At 39.5% G+C, this 20,926-nt stretch overlaps 1 protein-coding gene across 3 annotated transcripts in view; it reads left to right on the top strand.

The window, feature by feature from the left end:
- BTBD9 (BTB domain containing 9) overlaps positions 1-6,659 on the top strand; it is a 128,537-nt gene extending 121,878 nt beyond the window's left edge. For 2 of the 3 annotated variants that reach the window (XM_054162416.1, XM_054162417.1), the window contains 2 exons: positions 5,033-5,059; positions 5,743-6,659. In XM_054162416.1, coding sequence (XP_054018391.1) covers positions 5,033-5,059; positions 5,743-5,931 — 216 coding nt within the window. In that variant the 3' untranslated portion in view covers positions 5,932-6,659. The remainder of the gene's footprint in view (positions 1-5,032; positions 5,060-5,742) is intronic. The other variant, XM_054162419.1, reaches the window with a different exon arrangement.
- The last annotated feature ends 14,267 nt before the right edge of the window (positions 6,660-20,926 follow it).

Below are 20,926 nucleotides of genomic sequence, written 5' to 3'. Positions count from 1 at the left end.
AAATCTGTAACCCAACACTAATTTATTTTTTTAATTGATAGTGGTTTTGCTAAAGCTTGTAGAAGAGGAGCATTGTCAGCATGCACATATTTCATCATAAATTTTAGTATTCCAAAAAAGGCAGCAAGGTGTTTTTCGTATTTCAGCTGAAATAATAACAATGTAACCCAAGTCTTGGTTTGTTCTGGAGTCTAGCTAGTCTCTTCAGTAAAAACCTAAGCAACTTCCAGAATTACTTTTCCACAGCTGGTTGTATTTTATGTCAAACCATCCTGTATTTTAAACAAAAGGTGCTAATGACAGCATATTCTCATGAAGAAATTTTACTCTTAAGAGGTACAAAAATACTTCCTGCTTGTCCTACCAACATGTACCTTTGAACTTTGAAGCACAATATGTGCTTTCCAAAGAGAGGAGTTTATTCTTTGGAGTTGAAAAATAATTTCCATAAAATTTCCGTATTTTGTGAATTATTTCATATTTAAAATTCATCTTTTCCTGTGCTGTGTTTTCCAAGTTTTGAAAGACATGATGTTCACAGATATTTTTGACCTGGCATTGGAATATTTTTTGGTATGTTAGAACATGATAGAAGTGTTTTCTTAAGCATCTAGACATCCTACTTTTATACAGAAAAGGATTTATTTCCTTAGTGCTTTTCATCATTTATTTGTCAGACAGGCTACCTGATATTTTGACTTCGTAAGTTTTATCTTGTTATTCCTCTTCTGTATTACAGACCTGGAAAGGGCACCTAGTTGCTAATGTGAGAGCTTTGTCTTACAAATTGCTCCACCAGTGTAGATGCACTTGGCTTTCCTGCTTTGTCTGTTAGACCTTTCTTAAAATATCCACAAGTGTAACATAACGTTGATCAGACAATGGTGCTGAACTGCCATCTCTGCCTTGTGAGAGAAACACATGAAGGATTGGTGTTTTAGTAGTGCTGTTCTGAAACACATAATTCAACCATTAGAAGCAGCACATGACCTTAATTGTACTTCTCTGTCCTCTGCTTCTTTCACAAGCTGTATTCTCTATATGATGAAGGGGCAGAGTAACTGAAAATAATGTTGTAAATCCACAGGCTTGTGCCAGGTGCCAAGTTGTGGTAGGTTGAGAGAGGGCTTAGCTCTCCCTCCTCCACAGAGTAAGAAACCACAGCTAACTCAGTCGAAGAGCAAAAGCTATATATTTACAAGCATATATGGAAAGCAGGTTATATATAACACAATATATACAGGTATTTACAATATATACACAGAAATACACAGCAAAGACAAATAACACAACAAAAATCCCTCCCTGAGGGAGGGATCCCCTCTTTGGAACCCCCTCTCTCCCCCCCTTACCTCCCTTTTTCCCAAAAAGGGGTTAGAGAGAGAGAAAGGCAAGTTACTAAGGAAAAGAGTTGTTAGCAAGCTTCAAAAGCCCATGCAGGATTAGTGTTTGCTTATCTGAAGGCCAACTCCAGCAGTTCGCAGAAGAAGCAGGCAGGGAGAACAGGCTGAAACCTCCCAACTCCCCCAACTCCCAAACCGAACTGAACTGAGGAAAAAATTTTCCAACCGCTTCACAATCTAAAGCTGAATTTTTGTTTATCAACCAATGAAATTCGTTTAGAATATCAGAATGTTTTGGTTCTAGTACCAAAAACATTAGCCAGTGTGTTCCAGCAGTGTTTGTTCTTAAAGGCACAGCCTCAAACGACCACAGTCCACCCCTTTCTAAACAATTTCATTGGCTGTTCGTACTGTCCATCCAATCCAGAACAATATTTACAGTTCGTAAGTTAAGTTCATCGTCCATTCCGGCTATACTCAGATGTAGATGATTCAGAAGTCCAAGAAAATCCAAAATCAAGAAAATGGAAAACAGTTTGTCTCTCCGCAGACGAAGCGAAGAAAAAGGGAAACAGGGACTCAGGGACTCTCAGTTGACTCAGGGCTCTCAGGGTTCTCAGGGTTCGTGCACCGTAGATTCCTCAGGGACTCTTTCCTTTGGACGCGCTGTAGCTGTACAACATTCTGAAATTAAACTCTCTCAGCTAAAGTTAAATCTCTTTGTGGAATACACTGAATTTCACCATTCTCTTGCATTACCCAATAAGTGTGACCCGGACCTTCTGCTGAAACCACCCCTCGGACAGGTTTAGCCTCTCCTGAGGGCGAAAATACCCAAACAGTTTTACCTAACAGATTCTTTTCCCTAACAACAGGAACTCTATCACCTTCTACTTTCTGTAGCAGATCAGAATGTGCAGGTCCAGCTCGGTTCAAAGGAAAGAGTCCCTGAGGAATCTACGGTGCACGAACCCTGAGAACCCTGAGAGCCCTGAGTCAACTGAGAGTCCCTGAGTCCCTGTTTCCCTTTTTCTTCGCTTCGTCTGCGGAGAGACAAACTGTTTTCCATTTTCTTGATTTTGGATTTTCTTGGACTTCTGAATCATCTACATCTGAGTATAGCCGGAATGGACGATGAACTTAACTTACGAACTGTAAATATTGTTCTGGATTGGATGGACAGTACGAACAGCCAATGAAATTGTTTAGAAAGGGGTGGACTGTGGTCGTTTGAGGCTGTGCCTTTAAGAACAAACACTGCTGGAACACACTGGCTAATGTTTTTGGTACTAGAACCAAAACATTCTGATATTCTAAACGAATTTCATTGGTTGATAAACAAAAATTCAGCTTTAGATTGTGAAGCGGTTGGAAAATTTTTTCCTCAGTTCAGTTCGGTTTGGGAGTTGGGGGAGTTGGGAGGTTTCAGCCTGTTCTCCCTGCCTGCTTCTTCTGCGAACTGCTGGAGTTGGCCTTCAGATAAGCAAACACTAATCCTGCATGGGCTTTTGAAGCTTGCTAACAACTCTTTTCCTTAGTAACTTGCCTTTCTCTCTCTCTAACCCCTTTTTGGGAAAAAGGGAGGTAAGGGGGGGAGAGAGGGGGTTCCAAAGAGGGGATCCCTCCCTCAGGGAGGGATTTTTGTTGTGTTATTTGTCTTTGCTGTGTATTTCTGTGTATATATTGTAAATACCTGTATATATTGTGTTATATATAACCTGCTTTCCATATATGCTTGTAAATATATAGCTTTTGCTCTTCGACTGAGTTAGCTGTGGTTTCTTACTCTGTGGAGGAGGGAGAGCTAAGCCCTCTCTCAACCTACCACATTTATAAAGAAAGATCCCATCCCCACCTGAGGGTGCATCCAAAACCCCCAGGGCTCCTTCTTCCCCCTCCCTCTGCTGGGCTAGTCTCAGCTGGCCAGGCCTGAGACTGCCCATCCCCCTGTGGCCTTGGGCCCAGTCAGGCCCATGGCCGGGAGATCTCTCCCCCAGTTACCAAGTCTCGGAGAGGGAAGGAAAGAGGAAGTGCCAGACTCCGCACTGGATCTTATAGTGGTGCAAAGAATTATGGTAGGAAATACACAATTTCCTGTGTCCATGCCTCTGGGCTGGACTTCTGGACACAGGAAGTGAATGCACCAGGGGGGCACCCAGCTCAAACTACAACACAAGTCAAACATTTAAAACTTCAGTATGCAAGAATTGGTAACAATCAAAGTTAAAATTTAGGAATTGGGTACATCAGACTCTATAGACCAGTATTAATATCAGTGATATCATACTATATTTTAAAAAGCATGCATCACTATATAAAGAGAAGTTTTACTTGAGAAACACTATCAGTATGGAATAGAATTAATAGAATAGAATTAACCAGGTTGGAAAAGACCTTTGAGATCAAGTCCAACCCTATCACCCAACATCATCTAATCAACTAAACCATGGCACCAAGTGCCTCATCCAGTCTACAGTAGAAATATAGAACCTTCTGATTGTGAGACCTCCATCCCATTAATTAGACTGAGCTGCCTTTCAGGGAAAGTGGAGGTGTGCTGATGAGATAAATCTGCTTCTCAGCAAGTCATAGAGTCATTAATGTTGGAAAAAGCCTCTAAGATCATCAGGCCCAAGTCCTGATGCTGATAGGTGCAGCTGGAAAACTGACAATAGCTGTTATTTTAAAAATATGGGAATGGGATGAGTATAAAAGGAGTTTGTTGAGAAGTGTAGCTGAATGCAAAAATCGGTTTCTCAAGAGCTGTAACAGACGGAAAGAATTGATGCCACTGTAGAAATCAGTTCAGCTTAAAGAAGTCACCTGAAAAAATGCAGAGAAAAACCATTTTGTGCACATGTGTATGTGTGTGGGTATGGATGTAGATTTGTAATCTGTTCATGTGTGTCTATATAAAGGCATAGCAATGCATCTTTACGTGAGCATATATAGAAATACAGACATGCATCATTATGTATCTGTATAAAAAACAGCAAGAATTCTTAACACTGGAGAGGCAGAAGAAAATATAGTGGGGATAAAGAAAACCCAGGGACTGTGAATTTTTTTTTGCTTTTTTCATTTCATATATGCTGTCAGAATTTGAATTAACTAGCTGCCTCCTCAGAAAAGACCCAGGGGCTATTGCAGACATGTCATGTCATTGCAGATGTCTGCTCAATGTGCACTTGAGCAGAGACAGTAAAAAAAAAAATAATAGGATTTTCAGTTGTATTGAAAAACTGAGAGAAAATATAATATCCTCTAGTCTTGTATGAATATCTAGTATATCCATGTCTTGTATATGGTGTTTGATTTTGCCACATTAACTTGAAAGTGTCTGGGAAAGGGCAGGTGAGATTATAAAAAATTACCTTTGTGTGTGAGAAAAGCTTTAAAGACATGGTCTGCTTGCGAGAGGAATGATAGAAGATGTCACAAAAGCATAGAGACTTAATTTTAAACAATAATTTTTAAATCAATTACTGTTTAAAGTTAAGGTCTTAACACTCACCAAGCTTTAGCTGTAAAACTGCAATGCATGAGAAAATAGCAAACTTTAAATTGGTATGAAAAAAATATTTCTTTCTTTCGTATGTGACAAAGCTATGCAATTTGTAGTAGTGAGAAATCATGTGGAAAGAAGTTTTGCAACCATTTTAAAGAGTTCCTCCCCCTTCTCCTCCCAGGCACTTCAAGAACAAGTAGAAGTAAGAGTAAGTAAAGTAGAAAATAATTTGGAAAAAATGCTTAAAGAGATGGTCCTCTTACTCTAAGATACAGACACCTGTACAGTGGTCCCAGGTATTGTTTGAAACACCAGAAAATTATCACTGTTTGAAATGGAATATTTCATCTGATGAAGCAGCAGCCTCCTTGGACACTCTGAATGCCTCTCTACATACTCCAGGATATGTATTACTATTACAGCAGAGGGCAATCTTGAAATAGAATCATACTGGTAATGATTTAAATTTCATTTCTAGTGTGTATGGACATTCGGTCTTTTGAGGAAGTAATTAGATCATAAGATATGTTTAAGACAGTTACTATAATTGTCGTTGTCGTCCAATAGCATGTAGTAGATATTTATGCTACTTGGCAAAGAAAAAAAATCATTTACAAATCTCTTTTACTTTGGAACCATCTTTCTTATTCTTAGTTCCATAAGTAAAAGTTGGTATAATTTGAGGGCTGCCTTTTGTGCCACTTGTATTATTTAATATTTATGGCCTGTGGACAGATGCTTTTAACCTCATGGTGAAACATTCTAATTTGACTAAGTACTTTGGCACTGATCTGGCCTGCATACTTCCATATAGACTTCATCTTATTTTGATCATGCTTTTGTCAGCATTTAGTTGTTTTGATTTATCTCCTTTTTTTTTATTCTCTCCAGGTGTTTCACTGTGTGCATTTTGAGTGCCCAGCACAGAACAGTACCCACAAGGATGAAAATAGTAAGGAAGTGGCAACAACGGAGTTGGGTGGACAACAGCTTGGTTCTCGCCCTGTTCGAGCTGCAAGCACTAGTTCCCTGCATTCCCCTCCTGGATCCACCTCGCGTTCCCATACTCACCAACCATAAAGGAGTCTGAAGGAGAACCTTCGCAGCCCCACTGACGTTATATGAAACTATTCAGAACCTTCTTGTACTGGCCCCTTTGCTTTCATTGTGAACAAAGGAGACCATGTCTGAAATCTGGAAATGCTGAAATGGAAAAGGCTTTTCCCATGGAAAAGGCTGCTTCACTCTCCTCAATTTGTTCAAATCAGGCTGGTCTCCAAGGGGTGAAAAAATCGGTCTTCAATCTTCATCAAGTACCCCATTAACACCCTACCTCTCTATTCTAACCAAGGCAACAAGAACGGAAGGAAATAAAAGGCAGAGCTACAGTGGAAATCTAAAATGATTTAAGCAGAATGGAAGGCATATGAAATAAGTATTTGTTCCCTGAAGGCTTCCATTAGCAAAGAAAATGTTTATGGAACACACTGGTCCAGAATATATGTTGTTCTTTAAAGTTATTCTTCATTCATGTTCCTTTGTAACTAGTAATCTGTTTTCTAAATTGTTTTGACTCTGTATTCTATTTTGTCTTTTATTTTTGGTTGTTGCAAGTGCTGTGCAGTAGATTAAGGAAGTATCAAGCATATTTACCTGCTGAGATGCAAATTCCCTCATTCATCAGTGGATGCTATATTAATCTTGACCTTATTTGTCTTTTCAAAGTACAAAATTGTCATTTCTTATACTCAAAAAGGAAATAAGTAAATCGAGCATCCACCTGGAAGCAAAACACCTTTTTTTTTCACTCCTAAAGATGATTACTTAAAATTTACCTATATTTCTAGGAAAACTTGCAAGAGATCATCAAAAAATGTTTGGTTTAGAAAAGTGGAACAGCATCTGGTTGCTGACAGGTAGTTAAAGAATTTGCAGATTCTTATTTTTTTCCAGAGGGGAAATAAAAAAGTTCTACAGTCTGGAGCCAAAATCTCAAAGGCTGTCTGTGCATACAGGTTTTTTTCATGATCTTCTGAAAATATGGTGCATTTACATTGTGTTGTAAATGATCTGTCTTTCACTTCACAGTCACAAAATTCACTGCCTATGTCTGTCTGTGTTACATTGCCTGCTACTTTGCTTACTCTAAGTGTTTCCACACTAACGATGCTGCAGTTTCTTACTTTCCATATCTATGTGACTTTTAGGAAGAGCTCTGTGTTGGTCTCTCAGTATGTGATAAAGCAGTTTTGTATTAAGACAAATGCTGATGTAATTGGCAAAATTGATTAGGAGAGGGTTCTTACTCCTCACCAAGTATATAATATTGGAAATGTCAGCTCTTTGGTTTCATGAACTCAGAATTTCCTGTGGTGACAAATAGTCATGTCAGAAGAAAACAAAGCTAGTGTAGGATAAATACATTTTTCCTTTGCGTAACTATAGTGATAAAATGAGTTATATCAACATAGCAAATAGTATGTTAATTTATCATGCTATTAATTTGAAAGAATTTCCCTGTTGGATACTGGTTGTGATAAAAACAGGAAGAAACATAATGAGTGGTAGCAATGCATCAGTAGAAATTTCAAAGCAGAAAAGCTTCCTTTCTCTTGTTTCAAATAAAATTTATTAAGCATTGTCAATAATATTATAGTGTATTTCATTGCCAGATTGCAGTTGAATTCTGACATCTCCATACAGCCCCCTCCCTTCCCACTGCTGTCTTCTGACTTGTGAATATCTCTTGGTGAAGATGCATGCCCATCACGTTATATATAGCTTATAGTATGTGCCACAGCTGCCTCAGTCTGGAGTTCTGAGGCAGGATACTGTTTATGCTTGTACACCAGTCTGGGATACTGATTACCTTATGGCTTAACAGCCTTTATGAGCATGAATTGAGACCAGCTTCCAGGGGCACAACTCTTGTCTAAGTATAGATACAAAAAGTTAATTTTTTTTTCTTTTTTTTTTTTTTTCTTTGAAAAGTAAAAGCAGAAAACTTTTCTATTGTGGTTGTAATCCATGCCTTCTGTGTCACTGGTGGTATTTGCAGTTTGATCAAACAGGTTTGCTTTTCTGAAGCTGTGGAAAATCAAAGGGCGTAACTTCCTAGCTGTTAGTCTTTAGTAGTCACCATTGAAGAGAATGCTTAAAAATTCATATTTTTAAGTGTGCCAGCTGTTCTGAGTCTAGGCTTTCGGAGAAAGAACAAGATTTCCAGTTTGTAATCTTTGATGTGCACAATTATTTTTTATACAGATAGATCTTGAAGACTGCAAAGATCTACTGCAAATCTTTTTTGATCTTGGCCTGTGACTCTGTTGAACAGAAATGTCTGTTTATTTCTCATGACATTCTCTCTGTGCCAAGAATCTGAATGAATAGATCTGAGAGATTCCCAAAGCAAAAACTATCAGTTCCTATAGACCCTCTTATTTCCCCACCTCTGAAAATCGATCAAAACAAGAAGCAGCTTTGCATTGTCCCCACAGGTGAATAGAAATGTTTAGTATTAGGCTGATTCGCAGTCTTTATTTTCTCCTGTTAGTTACTCACAGAACCTGTCACTGAGGTGAACCCAGTGTGATCATGGAGCTCCCAGACTTTAAAGACAAGCCCTGCTACAAGTTCACATTTTCTAATGGAAACCCTTTATCTTTTCACACAATGAAGTAATGCTGAAATATTTAAGGGACCTGAACTCTGCTTGATCTTCTAATGCTACCCATCAAAAACACTCCTGATGCCCTAGGTGTCTATCTCAAACATTGTCTTAGCAGTGTAATACTAGTGACAAAGGAAGACATGACGCAGTGATTTGCATTTTGGTGTGAATGTTCTCCTTTCTAATTTATTGTCTGTTGACTCCCAATTTCTGATGTAGTTCCTGCATATTATTCTGATTTATTTTTTTTTCTTTCAGCAGGAGTATGTTATGCCCTTAGAGCTTAATATCAGGGTTTATCAGTGATGGAATACAATACTTATTCAGAACTATGTTACCACTTACTCATATTTTATTTACAGCAGAGGGAGAGCAGAACTGACCAAGGTGTTCTTCCTTGTTGGAACCTGTGAAATAGACCTGTTGTTAGGTGTCTGCAGTGGAACTAACTGTATTGTCACTTTTGAGCCATTATTGTTATTTAGAGCTTTAGTATCTTTTAAGTTCCGCAGGCTTCATTTTCTCAGGTGTTTTTTTTCCATAAGTGAATTCAGTCTTAGGCTCAACTCACATGGAGCTCAACAAAGCTCTTTCTAAAGTCTATTTAATTAACTTAATCCAAATGCACTTAAAGTACTACTTTTTTATTCACAGAAATGCACAGCCAAATACCAACTCCTTAAAACTAATTTATCCAGGAAAATTAATTTCTGAAGAGCACAAAAATTGCGCAACTCTGTTTTCAACCCACTGCCAAACAGCTCTAAACCAAGTTCAAACTGCATGTTTAATGGAATTACAATGAAAGAAGTTAATCCAAGTTTAATGTTAGAAACAATGTGGAGGAAGAATCACCAATTTTATTAGAGAAGAAAATGTTCTTCATTGCAGCTTTTCTCTTTCAGAGCTCCATTTCTCAGTATTGCTGAAAAATTCAAATCCATTTAATTAATCTTCATCTTTACTAATGGTAACATTAGAGAATTTTCAGTTTTGTATCTGTCTTGATGTGAGTTGGTTTCCATGTTTAGGATATCTATAATTCTTCCACTCTAAGTAAATTGTTTTCCAACCAAATGCATGCCAGCTTCCACTCATTATTCAGCAATGTTTTGTACATCTAAAATCATTGTGAAAAATGAGAAGGCAGTTAATGCCGGTCTTGTCTGTTGTTCTGGTTATACAGTGATGGCTACTCAGAGAATAAGGAATAGCAGCTTAGATGTGATTTCACAGAAAGCAGACATGCTATGCCCTGCATTTCTCCATGGAAGTATTAACTGGCTTATATTTTGATGGGTGTTAATATACTGTCAGATGGACACGTGAATGCATTGGTAGTTTTGTAGTTGTGGCTGGAGTAGTCAACAAATAATCAAAGCTAGTAAGACTTAATGTACTTAAGAGTATGCATTTAGGTTTGTATGTCATGATATTGGCTGCCAGGGGAGTAAAGCAGGCTTCAGAAATAGAGTTTGTAGATCCCAGAGGGTGCTTGAGGCCTGATTCCTGTCCTCATCTCTCAGTTAATGGTGTCTTTAGGTTAGAATCCTTAGTTCATAAAATCATAGAATTGTTTTGGTTGGAAGAGACCTTTAAGATCGTCAGGTCCAACCATTAACCCAGCACTGCCAAGTCACCTCTAAATCACGTTCCTCAGCACCACATCACATCTTTTAAATACCACCAGGGATTGTGATTCCACCACTTCCTTAAGCAGCTTGTTCCGGTGCTTTACAACCCTTTCTATTGAAGAAATTTTTCCTAATGTCCAATCTAGTCCTCACTGGCACAGCTTGAGGTTGCTTCCTCTTGTCCTATTGTTTATTCCTAGGGACAACAGACTTACCCCCACCTCTCTACAACCTTCTATCAGGTACTTGTCTCCCCTGAGCCTCCTTTTCTCCAGACTAAACAACCCCAGTTACCTCAGCTGCTCCTCATAAGACTAGTTCTCTAGGACCCTCACCAGCCTTGTTGCTCTGAACTGATTTTTGTTATTCTAAGTTGTATTAGTTAATGCAGATACATACAGAAGCTTCACAAAGCTTTGTTCAGGATACATTAAAAAAAAAACCAACAACAAAATCCTGAGTCGAGTAAGTAGTAGCTAATTATATTACTTCAACTTAGAGGAGGTTCAAAGCTCCAAAACTCAAAGGAAAAAAAGTCTTTGCAGGAAGGTGTGAAATGCTACTGTTGTGGTGTGGCAGGATGCTAACTCCTTTGCTTAACCCTGGTATCTTAAAAAGTACGCATGTCTAATCGAGGTGAGCCAGATCCAAAGCTGGGTTTTGCCCAATCATGAAGTATTTGCAATTTGGTTCTCATGAGGTCTATGAAAGTAAGTTCTCATCTCATTCCTCCTGGCATCTTTGTATGCTGTGGCTTGCATTGTTTCTGTTAGTGCTGTGGTTTAGTTGACTAGATAGGGTTGAAGGACTTGATGATCTTGGAGGTCTCTTCCAACCTGGCTGATTCTGATTCTGTGTTAGCAGAATGAGCCTTCATGTGATTTGTTAATGGCTCAGAAAAGCCTGCAGGCTTTTCTTGGCCCTTCACAAACTTTCATTGCAAAGCTTTGGCTGAGGTGATGTCAAAGTCCCACCCATATTCCATGACATTGGTCATTTACCAATAGACCAACTGCCAGTACCTCTGTCTGCATACCAGTTCTGTGATGCTGTAGGTGTTTAATTACTATGATAGCTACAGATAGTGGAAGGAAAGGGCGAATCAGCTCCACACACTCTTGACATTATACCTTACCTGGTGACTCCTGAAATAAGAAGTGATTGTGCCCCTGTACTCAGCACTGGTGAGGCCATACCTTGAATACTGTGTTCACTTTTGAGGCCACTCACTCCAAGAAGGACATGGAGTTGCTGGAGCATGTCCAGAGAAGGGGACCAAAACTGGTAAAAAGTCTAGAGAACAGGTCTTATGAGGAGTGGCTGGGGGAACTGGAATGGTTTAGTCTGGAGAAGAGGAGGCTAAGGGGAGACCATGTAGGTCTCTATAACTACATGAAAGGAGGTTGTAGTGAGGTGGGGGTTGGCCTCCTCTCTCTAGTATCAGCTGATAGGACAAAAGAAAATGGCCTGATATTGTGCCAGGAGAGGTTTAGATTGGATGTTAGGAAAATTTTCTTTACAGAAAGAGTGGTCAGGCGTTGGAATGAGTTGCCCAGGGAGGTGGTGAAGTCACTGTCCCTGGAGTGAAGCATACGGATATGACACTTAGAGACTGTGATGGTGAGAGAAAGTTCAGTTCTCCCTCCCCTACAAAGAAACCACAGCTAACTCAGTCAGAGAAGCAGAGATTAATTGAAGCTATATTTACAAGCAGGATGAGGTGCAGTGAATATATACACAATATACAGCATTTACAATATATGCAGAAATACACAGCAAAGAAAGTAATACAGAACAAAACTCCCTCCTCCAGCCAGAGAGGAGGGTTCCCCCTGCCTGTACTCCCTCTCTCCCCCTACCTCCCTTTTTTTCCCAAAAAGGGTTGGAGAGAGAGAAAAGGAAATTATTAAGGAGGAAAATTCTGTTAGCTCAAAGCATATGCAAGGATTAGTTTTCTTATCTGTTATTCAAGGTTAACTCTCGCAGCGGTTGCTCAGAAGCAGACAGGCAGAACTGAGACAGAGACTCAAACTGAACTAAAAGTTGCATTTTACCTATCTACCAATGAAATTCGTTTAGAATATCTGAATGTTTTCAAACCATTCAGCCAGAGTGTTCCAGCAACTGTCCCTTTCTTAAAGGCACAGCCTAAAATGGTCACAAAGACATAATTTAATGTCTATGGGGGTGTTAGGTCAATGTTTGGACTCAATGATCTTAGAGGTCTTTTCCAACCAAAACAATTCTATGATTCTATCAAATAAGTAGGGCAGTATTGCTTGTTCAGGGTTTGTGTCTAAAACTATGTGCCATGTAATTCAAGTGAATAGTAGCTGTCATGGCTTCTTTCTGTAGAGGAAGCAGGGAACTCACCAAAAATCACTCATTTCCTTTGTATCATTTTTGGGCTACATCACTTACTGGTTGTGTCTGCACTCCTGAGCTATAGTCACTGGTGATTTATGGTTTATACTTAGAATCCAATGCATGTATTTAACAGAAGATGTTAAGTAGTTTTTGTATTTACATAAAAGTTTTAGATTGTGCTTTAGAAGCATGGTCAGGCCACAGAATGGTTATTTTTTGGAGTCTTCTACAGCTATTTGTTGGGCATTTTAGATATTCTCAGCTGCTGAAAGATAGTAGAATTCTTCACAGGAACTTTTCATAGAGGTTTGTCAGGCTGAGAAACAGCCTTTGAAACAATCACAGCAGGTTCATTGCTGAAGAACGGGGGTGGGTTTCTACTGCTTTCTGCAGGCCAGAACCCCGTTTGGGTCCTTCTGTAAGTTTGTTTATGCCACTTCTAATAAAAAGAGCAATGGTGTTGCAGGATTTGGATCTGCAAGATTCCAGGAATTACATTATTTACTGCTTACTCATTTTGAGAGGCAAATACTTGGGGTGAATGTTTCTGTGTGGCATTCATGGAACTTAAATGATTAGATTGGAATCATCTCATAACAAGCTGGAGTTGCAAGTAGCAGTGTAGAGGGAAGGCTGGTAGGGAGTTACACGTGTGCATGTGTGTGTGCAGAGATCAGAAAATGCATGTGCAACTGGAGCTGAAGTGGCGGTTTGCAAAGATGTGTTTCTACAGGGCCGCCTGGCTGTTTTAATTTAGGGAATTTTGTTAAGGAATCTACAGCTCATCTGAATGTGAACACTGGGAAAAAAGAGGAAGAGAATGTAGGAAGCAAGGCTCTAATGTTTTTTAAGGGAAGAGGAACAGGAAGGTAGGATTCCTTTTACTTTTTCCTCCATGCTTCCTGCCATCTGCCTGTTAGTGACTTTTCCTCATCTAGCATCATATCACCATTGCTGTGGCTTTTCCTGCAACCTTCCTCCAAATTGTGATACTTTTTTATTTTTATTTATTTTATTTTGGTTTGTCATCTGCTGAATAAAACATCCTCATCCCTCTTCACTGAAATGAGACTTGACTGGACTGTCAAATACTAGCCATGGTTTAGTTGATTAGGTGGTGTTGGGTGATGGGTTGGACTTGATGATCTTGAAGGTCTTTTCCAGCCTGGTTTATTACTCTACTCTACTCTACTCTACTCTACTCTACTCTACTCTACTCTACTCTACTCTACTCTACTCTACTCTACTCTACTCTACTCTACTCTACTCTACTCTACTCTCTACTCCTATTCCATTCTAGTGAGAAAAATGTGGCTGTCTGTGCTTATGGGAAATGCCAGCCCTTTTGGAGCTTGGACTTCCATAATATTTGCAAACTATTTGCTACCCTTAAGTGAAAAATCAACAAGAGGGTTTCTGTGGACTTGAGTAGTAGATCAGACTTTGTGCAGGCTTGTCTAAGTTAAGTTTAAATATAACCTTAAATATTTTTCACTGTGATGGACCAGATAACACACTCAGTTTGAAAGTTGTGCATTGCTCATTGCATTGCTTTCTAAATAAACTGCATCGTCAAAAGTGAACTTCAAAAGAATTTGTAACACTTCAGCAGTTCTGTGTGAAGCCATGGCAGCTGTCTGGAGATTCAAACATGGCACTGAGCACATGGGCTCATTTTGAGAAGTATAGCATTATTTCACAATCCAGTGCCCATGGCTATTAACTTTGTCCAATATCTTGTAAAACTTCCTTTCCTTTCTGCTTTGCTCAATTTAATTATTATCATTGGTTTTCTTTCTGGAGTGGATGTTAATGTTGTTCCTTCAAAGATCATAAATATAAAGAGCCAGGCTAAAGAGAAGTTAGGCTTTTAATGGACTTTTTCACTCATTTGTGTCAGTGCTTATCTTTCTTGACACACAGTGGTTTAAAACCATGTGGTTACGCTCCTCTTCTCTGTGTCAGTTGTCATATCTTGCTAGTTCTATGCTTTTAAGTCTCTTCCATTCTTTCTTGTACTTCCTAAATGTAGAGTGGTTCTAAACTACCTCAGAACTTACTGTGAGCAGGTACAAATTTCAGCTTAAGTTTTCAGGCTTTATCATAGTCTTTGAGTGTTCTTTAAGTACATAGATATGTAGTGAAATCAGCCTGCCAGACCCTGATGGCTTTTTCAGGAGCAGTGCTTCAAGTGAGATGTGTAACTGAGATGAATTCACATCCATATCCATTCAGGCTCATACTGATACCTCTTTCCAGCATAACTTCTCAGGAGTGCAGCTTCTAATATGGGAAGTGTTTCACATTTCTGGCCTCAGCTCTTTGAAGGAACATCATAATGCCTGCACTGGACTGCTTTCACCACTCTTGTACTGTGACAACCATCGAAAATGGTGTCATCAGACTTCCATTCCTGGCTGTTAGCCGGAGGTGTGCTATTGCATTAGATTGTGCTCATCATATGAGAATAAACCCATATGGCATTTTCTGGTGACCTTGATACCATTTTATACTGCAATGGATATGCATTGCCAACAGTTTGGGCTAACTAGTTTCAGGTAGAATGATAGTTGCGGATTGTGCTGCAGTGATCCAATCAATGACTTTGGGAATTGTCTGGTTTTGTAAGTTCCCCATTGAACAACCCAGCAAACCTTGTTAGTACTGATATCCTTTTCACCAGCAGACGTGCACATCATCAAACAAGCATTTTGTAACGTGGAATTTTCTATGAGCATCTAGAAGCAGCAGTATCGCATTTATATCCTTAGTAACAAAGTGTGTATTTGTAATGAAAGTTATACTGTTAGTAAATTGCTATAAGCTATTCTGTGCATGCTCTAGCGTTGTATTAACGGTTTGTATTAGCAGCTGATAAGCAGGGGGTTCAGGAGAGCAAAGAAGGCTGGCTCTGGATTTCTTTTAAGAGTTTCAAAGAGCTACAAAACTCACCAGAGTGGATGCAGGACCAGACAATGCTCAAAGCAAATAATAAAGCTAAACTATTGTGCTCTGTATTTATGTCTTTGGGGATTCTTCTTTAAAGTATTTAACTTCACAGGAAAATACAGAATATATTTAAAATAGTGAGAATTGGAAATGCACCTTTTCAAGAATGAGAGGGATGTGATTTGAGAAATAAAGTGATTTTTTTGTGTTTAACTGCTTGTCTGTAGTTTTATTTTAAAAACCAAACAAAAACCCAAACCTGCCTGCTGCTGCTCGTACACTGAATGTACAAATGAAGGAGTTTTGGCAGAGCTGGATTGATTTCCCAGCATGGCAAGGAAATGAATGTTATCATCAATGATGTATTAATGAATAATGACAGAATTTTTATAGCAACATAGAAAACACCGGTGATTTTCACAGTAACTTTTCAGGCCAGTGAGCATCCATGAAGCTCCTGAGAATGTTGGTGTGCTGGTTTGAGCTTTACCAGGAGGCTAAAAGCCCAAATGGTAACAGATAGAGATTCCTCCACCCTCCTTTTCCTGGTAAGATAAGATAAAATCAGGTACGGGAAATGAGAGGTAAATTCACAAAAGAAATAGTCTGGAATTGGTTTGGAAGCAAAAGGGTTGAATTTTTAACCATATATATATCTCAATAACAGGGAGCGTTTACAAAGGTAAGGGATAAGGATAAATAGGAAAATATACAAAGCCAAGCCTGGATGGCCTTGTATTCCCTGGATTTAAGTGGATTCAGTTCTTAGAAAGCGTGTATGCAGCTTGGAAAATAGGCCTCAACCACGTGGTCAGTGCAGGAAGCAGCCGCAGCAGCAGAGGGTCTCTCTCAAGCAAGTGAGGCAAGGAAAGAGAGAGCAGTAAAAGATATCCACCCTTTTTATAGGCTTGCTGGACAGGAAGGGGGAGTGGAATAGACCACCTTTGACACAGGGGACCCCCCCCTCCTGGGAGGAGGAAAACCAAGTCTCTCTCTGCCCACCTAGATTAAGTTTCTTTTGTCCACCTGGGGGCTGGGTCCTTTCAGCCCCCCATCAAGGATGGATGTAACCCAGCACATTGAGAACAACAGTTGCCAGAGGTTGCTACCAGGATGTGCTACTGTATTCTCTGGAAGAAGTCTCTGAATCAGTATTTTGCTTTACTTTACAAAAGGGGGGGGGGGGGGGGGGGGGGGCTTTGGGAAATTTCCATTGCAGCCCTCGGGCAAAATTTTGCATCTGTTCAAGATAATGCAATTCATTGCAAGTGTTGGATGTAATTGTGGTAGTTTTAGGCTATGCCTTTCAAAAATTTTCACAGATCTTGAACAGAAAGTAATAAAATGTAAATAAATCACTGCTGGGTTTAAAAAGGAAAATAATGATAATTCTAAACAATCCTGTTGGAAAGATAACACACTTAAGCTACTAATGTAAACAATTTATCTTCTCTCTTCTTCAGGCTGGGAGATAATAACCAGCTTTACTGACCTTGGCTGCATCGCTTTTGTTGTGACTGGTATTAATTTCTCTGCTCTTTCTCTTGTCCCTTTTATGCACAGGGGAATAAGGGGGGGCAGGGAGGGAGAAGATACCAGCTTCCCCTGGTCTTTGACCAGGGGGGATCTTGTGCTGTTTATTAATTGTAAATACCTCTAAATATTGTCAATAATGTATACTTGTACACATTCATTGCATTTCATTGTAAACTGTAGTTTTGCTTGTAAATCCAGCTTTCATTTGCTTCCAGTTGAGCTGGTCTGGCAAGTTTAATATTGGGGGGGAAATTTTCAACCCACCACAATATTACACTCGAAGAAAAAGTACACTCACAAAGCACAGAGAGGAGGGAAAGAAGTTGGGTGAGAGCAAAGCAAAAAAGCAATATTCTTTCTCCTTACTCTGAGTCCAGTTATCTTTGTGCTTAGTCTTGTAAAATCATCAACCGGTAGGGATCATTAAAAGAGTGCAAACTGGTATGAAAATATAGCTAGATTTCCAAACAATAGCAGAGTGCAAAGTTTGGATGTTGCAGCCAGAGGTCTTATATCAAATCTGTTTTGAAGTGATGGGCTCACTTGTTAATGAGCAGTGATGAGCATAGCTTAAAATACTCCAGCACATTGTTTGAGTTGGAGAAACCAGAAACATAGGACATCACAATTATTTTGTCTTCGTTATACAGAGCAAAACACCTAAACAGCACATTTCTGTGACTTACTTGTTTTGTAATTTACCCTCTATTAATTGCTGCTTAAATACCCTCATAGGCGTAGCAAATTAAATCTGGAAAAGCAGGCAGTGCCTGCCTTGTAGGTCAAGGCAAAAAAGAAATCATCATATATGGTCATGTTTCAGTCTCTGTGTTTCATGCTTTGCCATTCTCTTTCCATTTTTCTCTCCCAGTAACATGCCAGTCTTGTATAGCTAGAAAAGTGGTGGTGGGGGGGTTGTCTCAAAAGCATCAGAAGAACCATAGTGTATTAAAAAAAAAGGCATATCCCATTTAATAAGAGTGGATGCAAAGCAAAAATATCCCTTAATGCAGCTGAGGCATTGGGAAGTTGCATGTATCTAGTCTATGCAACACCAACTTCAGACCCATTTAAGACCTGCTCTTTGTGATCTGCTTTTGAAGATGTTCTGTTTGAAGGCTGATGTTTAATTCTTAGGCTTTTGTGCTGAAGACTCTGTGACTCACAGAGAAACCGAAATATCCACAAATCTTTGCCCCGCTCAGCAACAAACTGCTGCACAGGTTCTCTTCAGGCATGCAGAGAGGATGCAGGCTGGTTGTTATCAATGTGTTTGTGGAAATGCTCCTTTCTGTAGCTCTGATCAGAGGCCTCCTTGTATTTTTTCACTGTGAAGATTCACCGCATGTGTGCAAGGGAGGTAGTGGTATTGCTTAGCACAGAAATATCTCTGTCTCTGGGGTAAAAGCAAATTTGCAACAGGAGGTATTATTAGAATATAAATTATATGTTTGGGTTCCTATTTGGACAGCTATTTATGAGAGGGCATTGTATATCCTAGGACAGCTTCTTGGAGTGTTTTGAGCGATACGGTCTCCCTGCTCTGGTATGGTATCTCTGATAGTAGCCCATAGCAGAGTAAGAGGCTGTGAAGAACCTTATCAAAAGCCTTTGGGAAATCTAAATATAATATTGTATAGCAGCTAGATCACTGGTGTGCTTTTGCTCATAGACTTCTAAAGGCACCAGAAGTATTTGTGAAGTAAATGGCGAGTCATTTGTCATTGGAATGGGCTGCCCAGGGAGGTGGTGGAGTCACCATCCCTGGAGGTGTTCAAGAGGAGATTGGACGTGGCACTTGGTGCCATGGTCCAGTCGTAACGTCCGTCGAGACAGGCTGCCCTTGATGATCCTTGGGGTCTCTTCCAACTTTAGTTATACTGTGATACTGTGATACTGTAAATATTTCCTCCTCAAAAGCTGTCCTGTGTTTTTGAGGAAGAAACAGGCAAACCCAAGCTTCTGTGCTCCATGGAACAGATTTTACATTTTCAGATCTGTTGGGTCACATGTATGCTTAGACTTGCTTGTCTGTCACCATTTTCATTTATAGCCCTTCACTACCAGTTGTGATGTAGTCTTTAGAAGACAGGAGCAGCTGCTGAGGGCCTGCATGTGCTGTATGCAGGTAATCAACCTGCCCACCAGCCAGCGGCTTGATCATCATGAAGAGGTAACTGCTCTCCAGTGCATCCACTCTCCTGTCTACCCTTAGCTACTGCTTTATGCCTTGATTATTCTCAGATTGTGTGACCTACTGCCTGGAGCTCACATGCAGAGCAACAACGTAGACTGTGACAAAGCTGTCCTTATTTAAAGGACCTCTGTGCCTGTAGGTTATGGATACTTACACTTATTTCTGCATATCTGATAGCTACAAGCAAATCCAGCTATGTTCACGCACACACTTCACTAATGAGAGATTCCTAAATTGAATCTGGGAACTTGTGAGCTTTGAAAGTGTGGACTGTTGCATTCCTAGGTAGTAAGCTTTGTTGCTGACTCCAGGATTGTTGCTTGAAAACCGTATAAAAGTGAAAGTGATACCAGCAACAATTACTGCTAATTGCCCTTGCCTTGGAGAATGCATGAGACCAAATCTGAGGCCTATTCTGAGATACTTACTTTTGATAAATATCCATTTTGTGGCCTGATTTCATAGTTTCATTAGGCACAACAAGTGTGAAAATACCAAACACAAACAAATGTGCTTGAATATATCAGTGAGGGTTATGGTGAGAGTATAAGAAGTTTGCTTATGGCTCTCCTGAGGCTCCCTGGTGCAGTTCTACAAATTCACTCTTTTTAACAAAGCAATTTATAACCAAGCCATCGTTGCAATGTATTAAACTGATGCCACTGTGAGGATCTCAAAAGGTGTTGTGTTTTAGCAGTCTAATAAAATGAACATGCAGAATGTGTTTATTAAGAAATGGAAATGTGGTACATTTGCGCACACTTCTAACAGGTTTTTGCTGTGTGCTGTGTTCTGGTGTAGTGCATAAATACTGGTGTACTACATAAATATCCTTCTTTTAATTCAGAAGTTAATTGCTGAGTGAAAAGATATTTTTGCTAAGGTGCAAATAGTGTAGTTTTGCTGCTTGCACTGTTCAGACTTCAGCATCATGTACTTGGAGGTGACTCTTTTGCAGGCATATTTTTAAGCTAATAGTTTCACTATTATTATACAGATAAATGGAGGTTTATTAGCACAAATGGAATATATGTCCTGATGCTCTTTTACCCATGTTCTAAGCTATATAGTGTCAGTTGAAGTGTGCTGACAATACATCAGCTTACATTATAGTTGTATTTTTGTTTCTCTAATTATTGATACTAATTCCAGATGGAATCAGCTGTCCTTAGTAGTGAATGGTAGGGAAAGAAAGTACTTATGCTTTTAATGTTGTCATAGTATTGTCTAGGTTAAAACTTACTAGGAGGAAAAAAAGTGCTGTCTTTCCAATTGTGACTGTTAGAAAAAATGTGTTTTTTCAGCAAAATCACAGGAGGTAACAGTAGGAGTGTACAAATATTCCCACTGAACAGCTTTCCCATTGATATGTACACTTAACTCTCTACCGTACGTTTAATGGTACCACTTTCTTGTCCTGCTGTGATGAATACGGAAATTGAAATATGAAAATTATTTGTTTATTAATATTAAAAATTATTATTAACTGATTAATCACTCTTTATATACAGATTCTCTCCCTGTTGGAGGCTTTTTTGAATTTGATGTTTGCAGCGTTTTCCTGGGGCTTTCCTCTCGGGCTGCTGAGTGTAGCCTTGTTCGCTTCTGTATCAGCCTGGCTTTTCCGCAGCTTGTGGCAATGCTGTGGGCGCGAATCAAATCCTGAGTCTGACTCTGAAGTGGTGCTCCCTGAACCTTTAAGATCATGGTGAGTTCTGTGGC

This window comes from Dryobates pubescens, chromosome 6 (genome assembly GCF_014839835.1).
Source record: "Dryobates pubescens isolate bDryPub1 chromosome 6, bDryPub1.pri, whole genome shotgun sequence".
In the NCBI taxonomy this organism is placed as follows: Eukaryota; Metazoa; Chordata; class Aves; order Piciformes; family Picidae; genus Dryobates; species Dryobates pubescens.
This window is presented reverse-complemented; position numbering and strand designations above follow the sequence as displayed.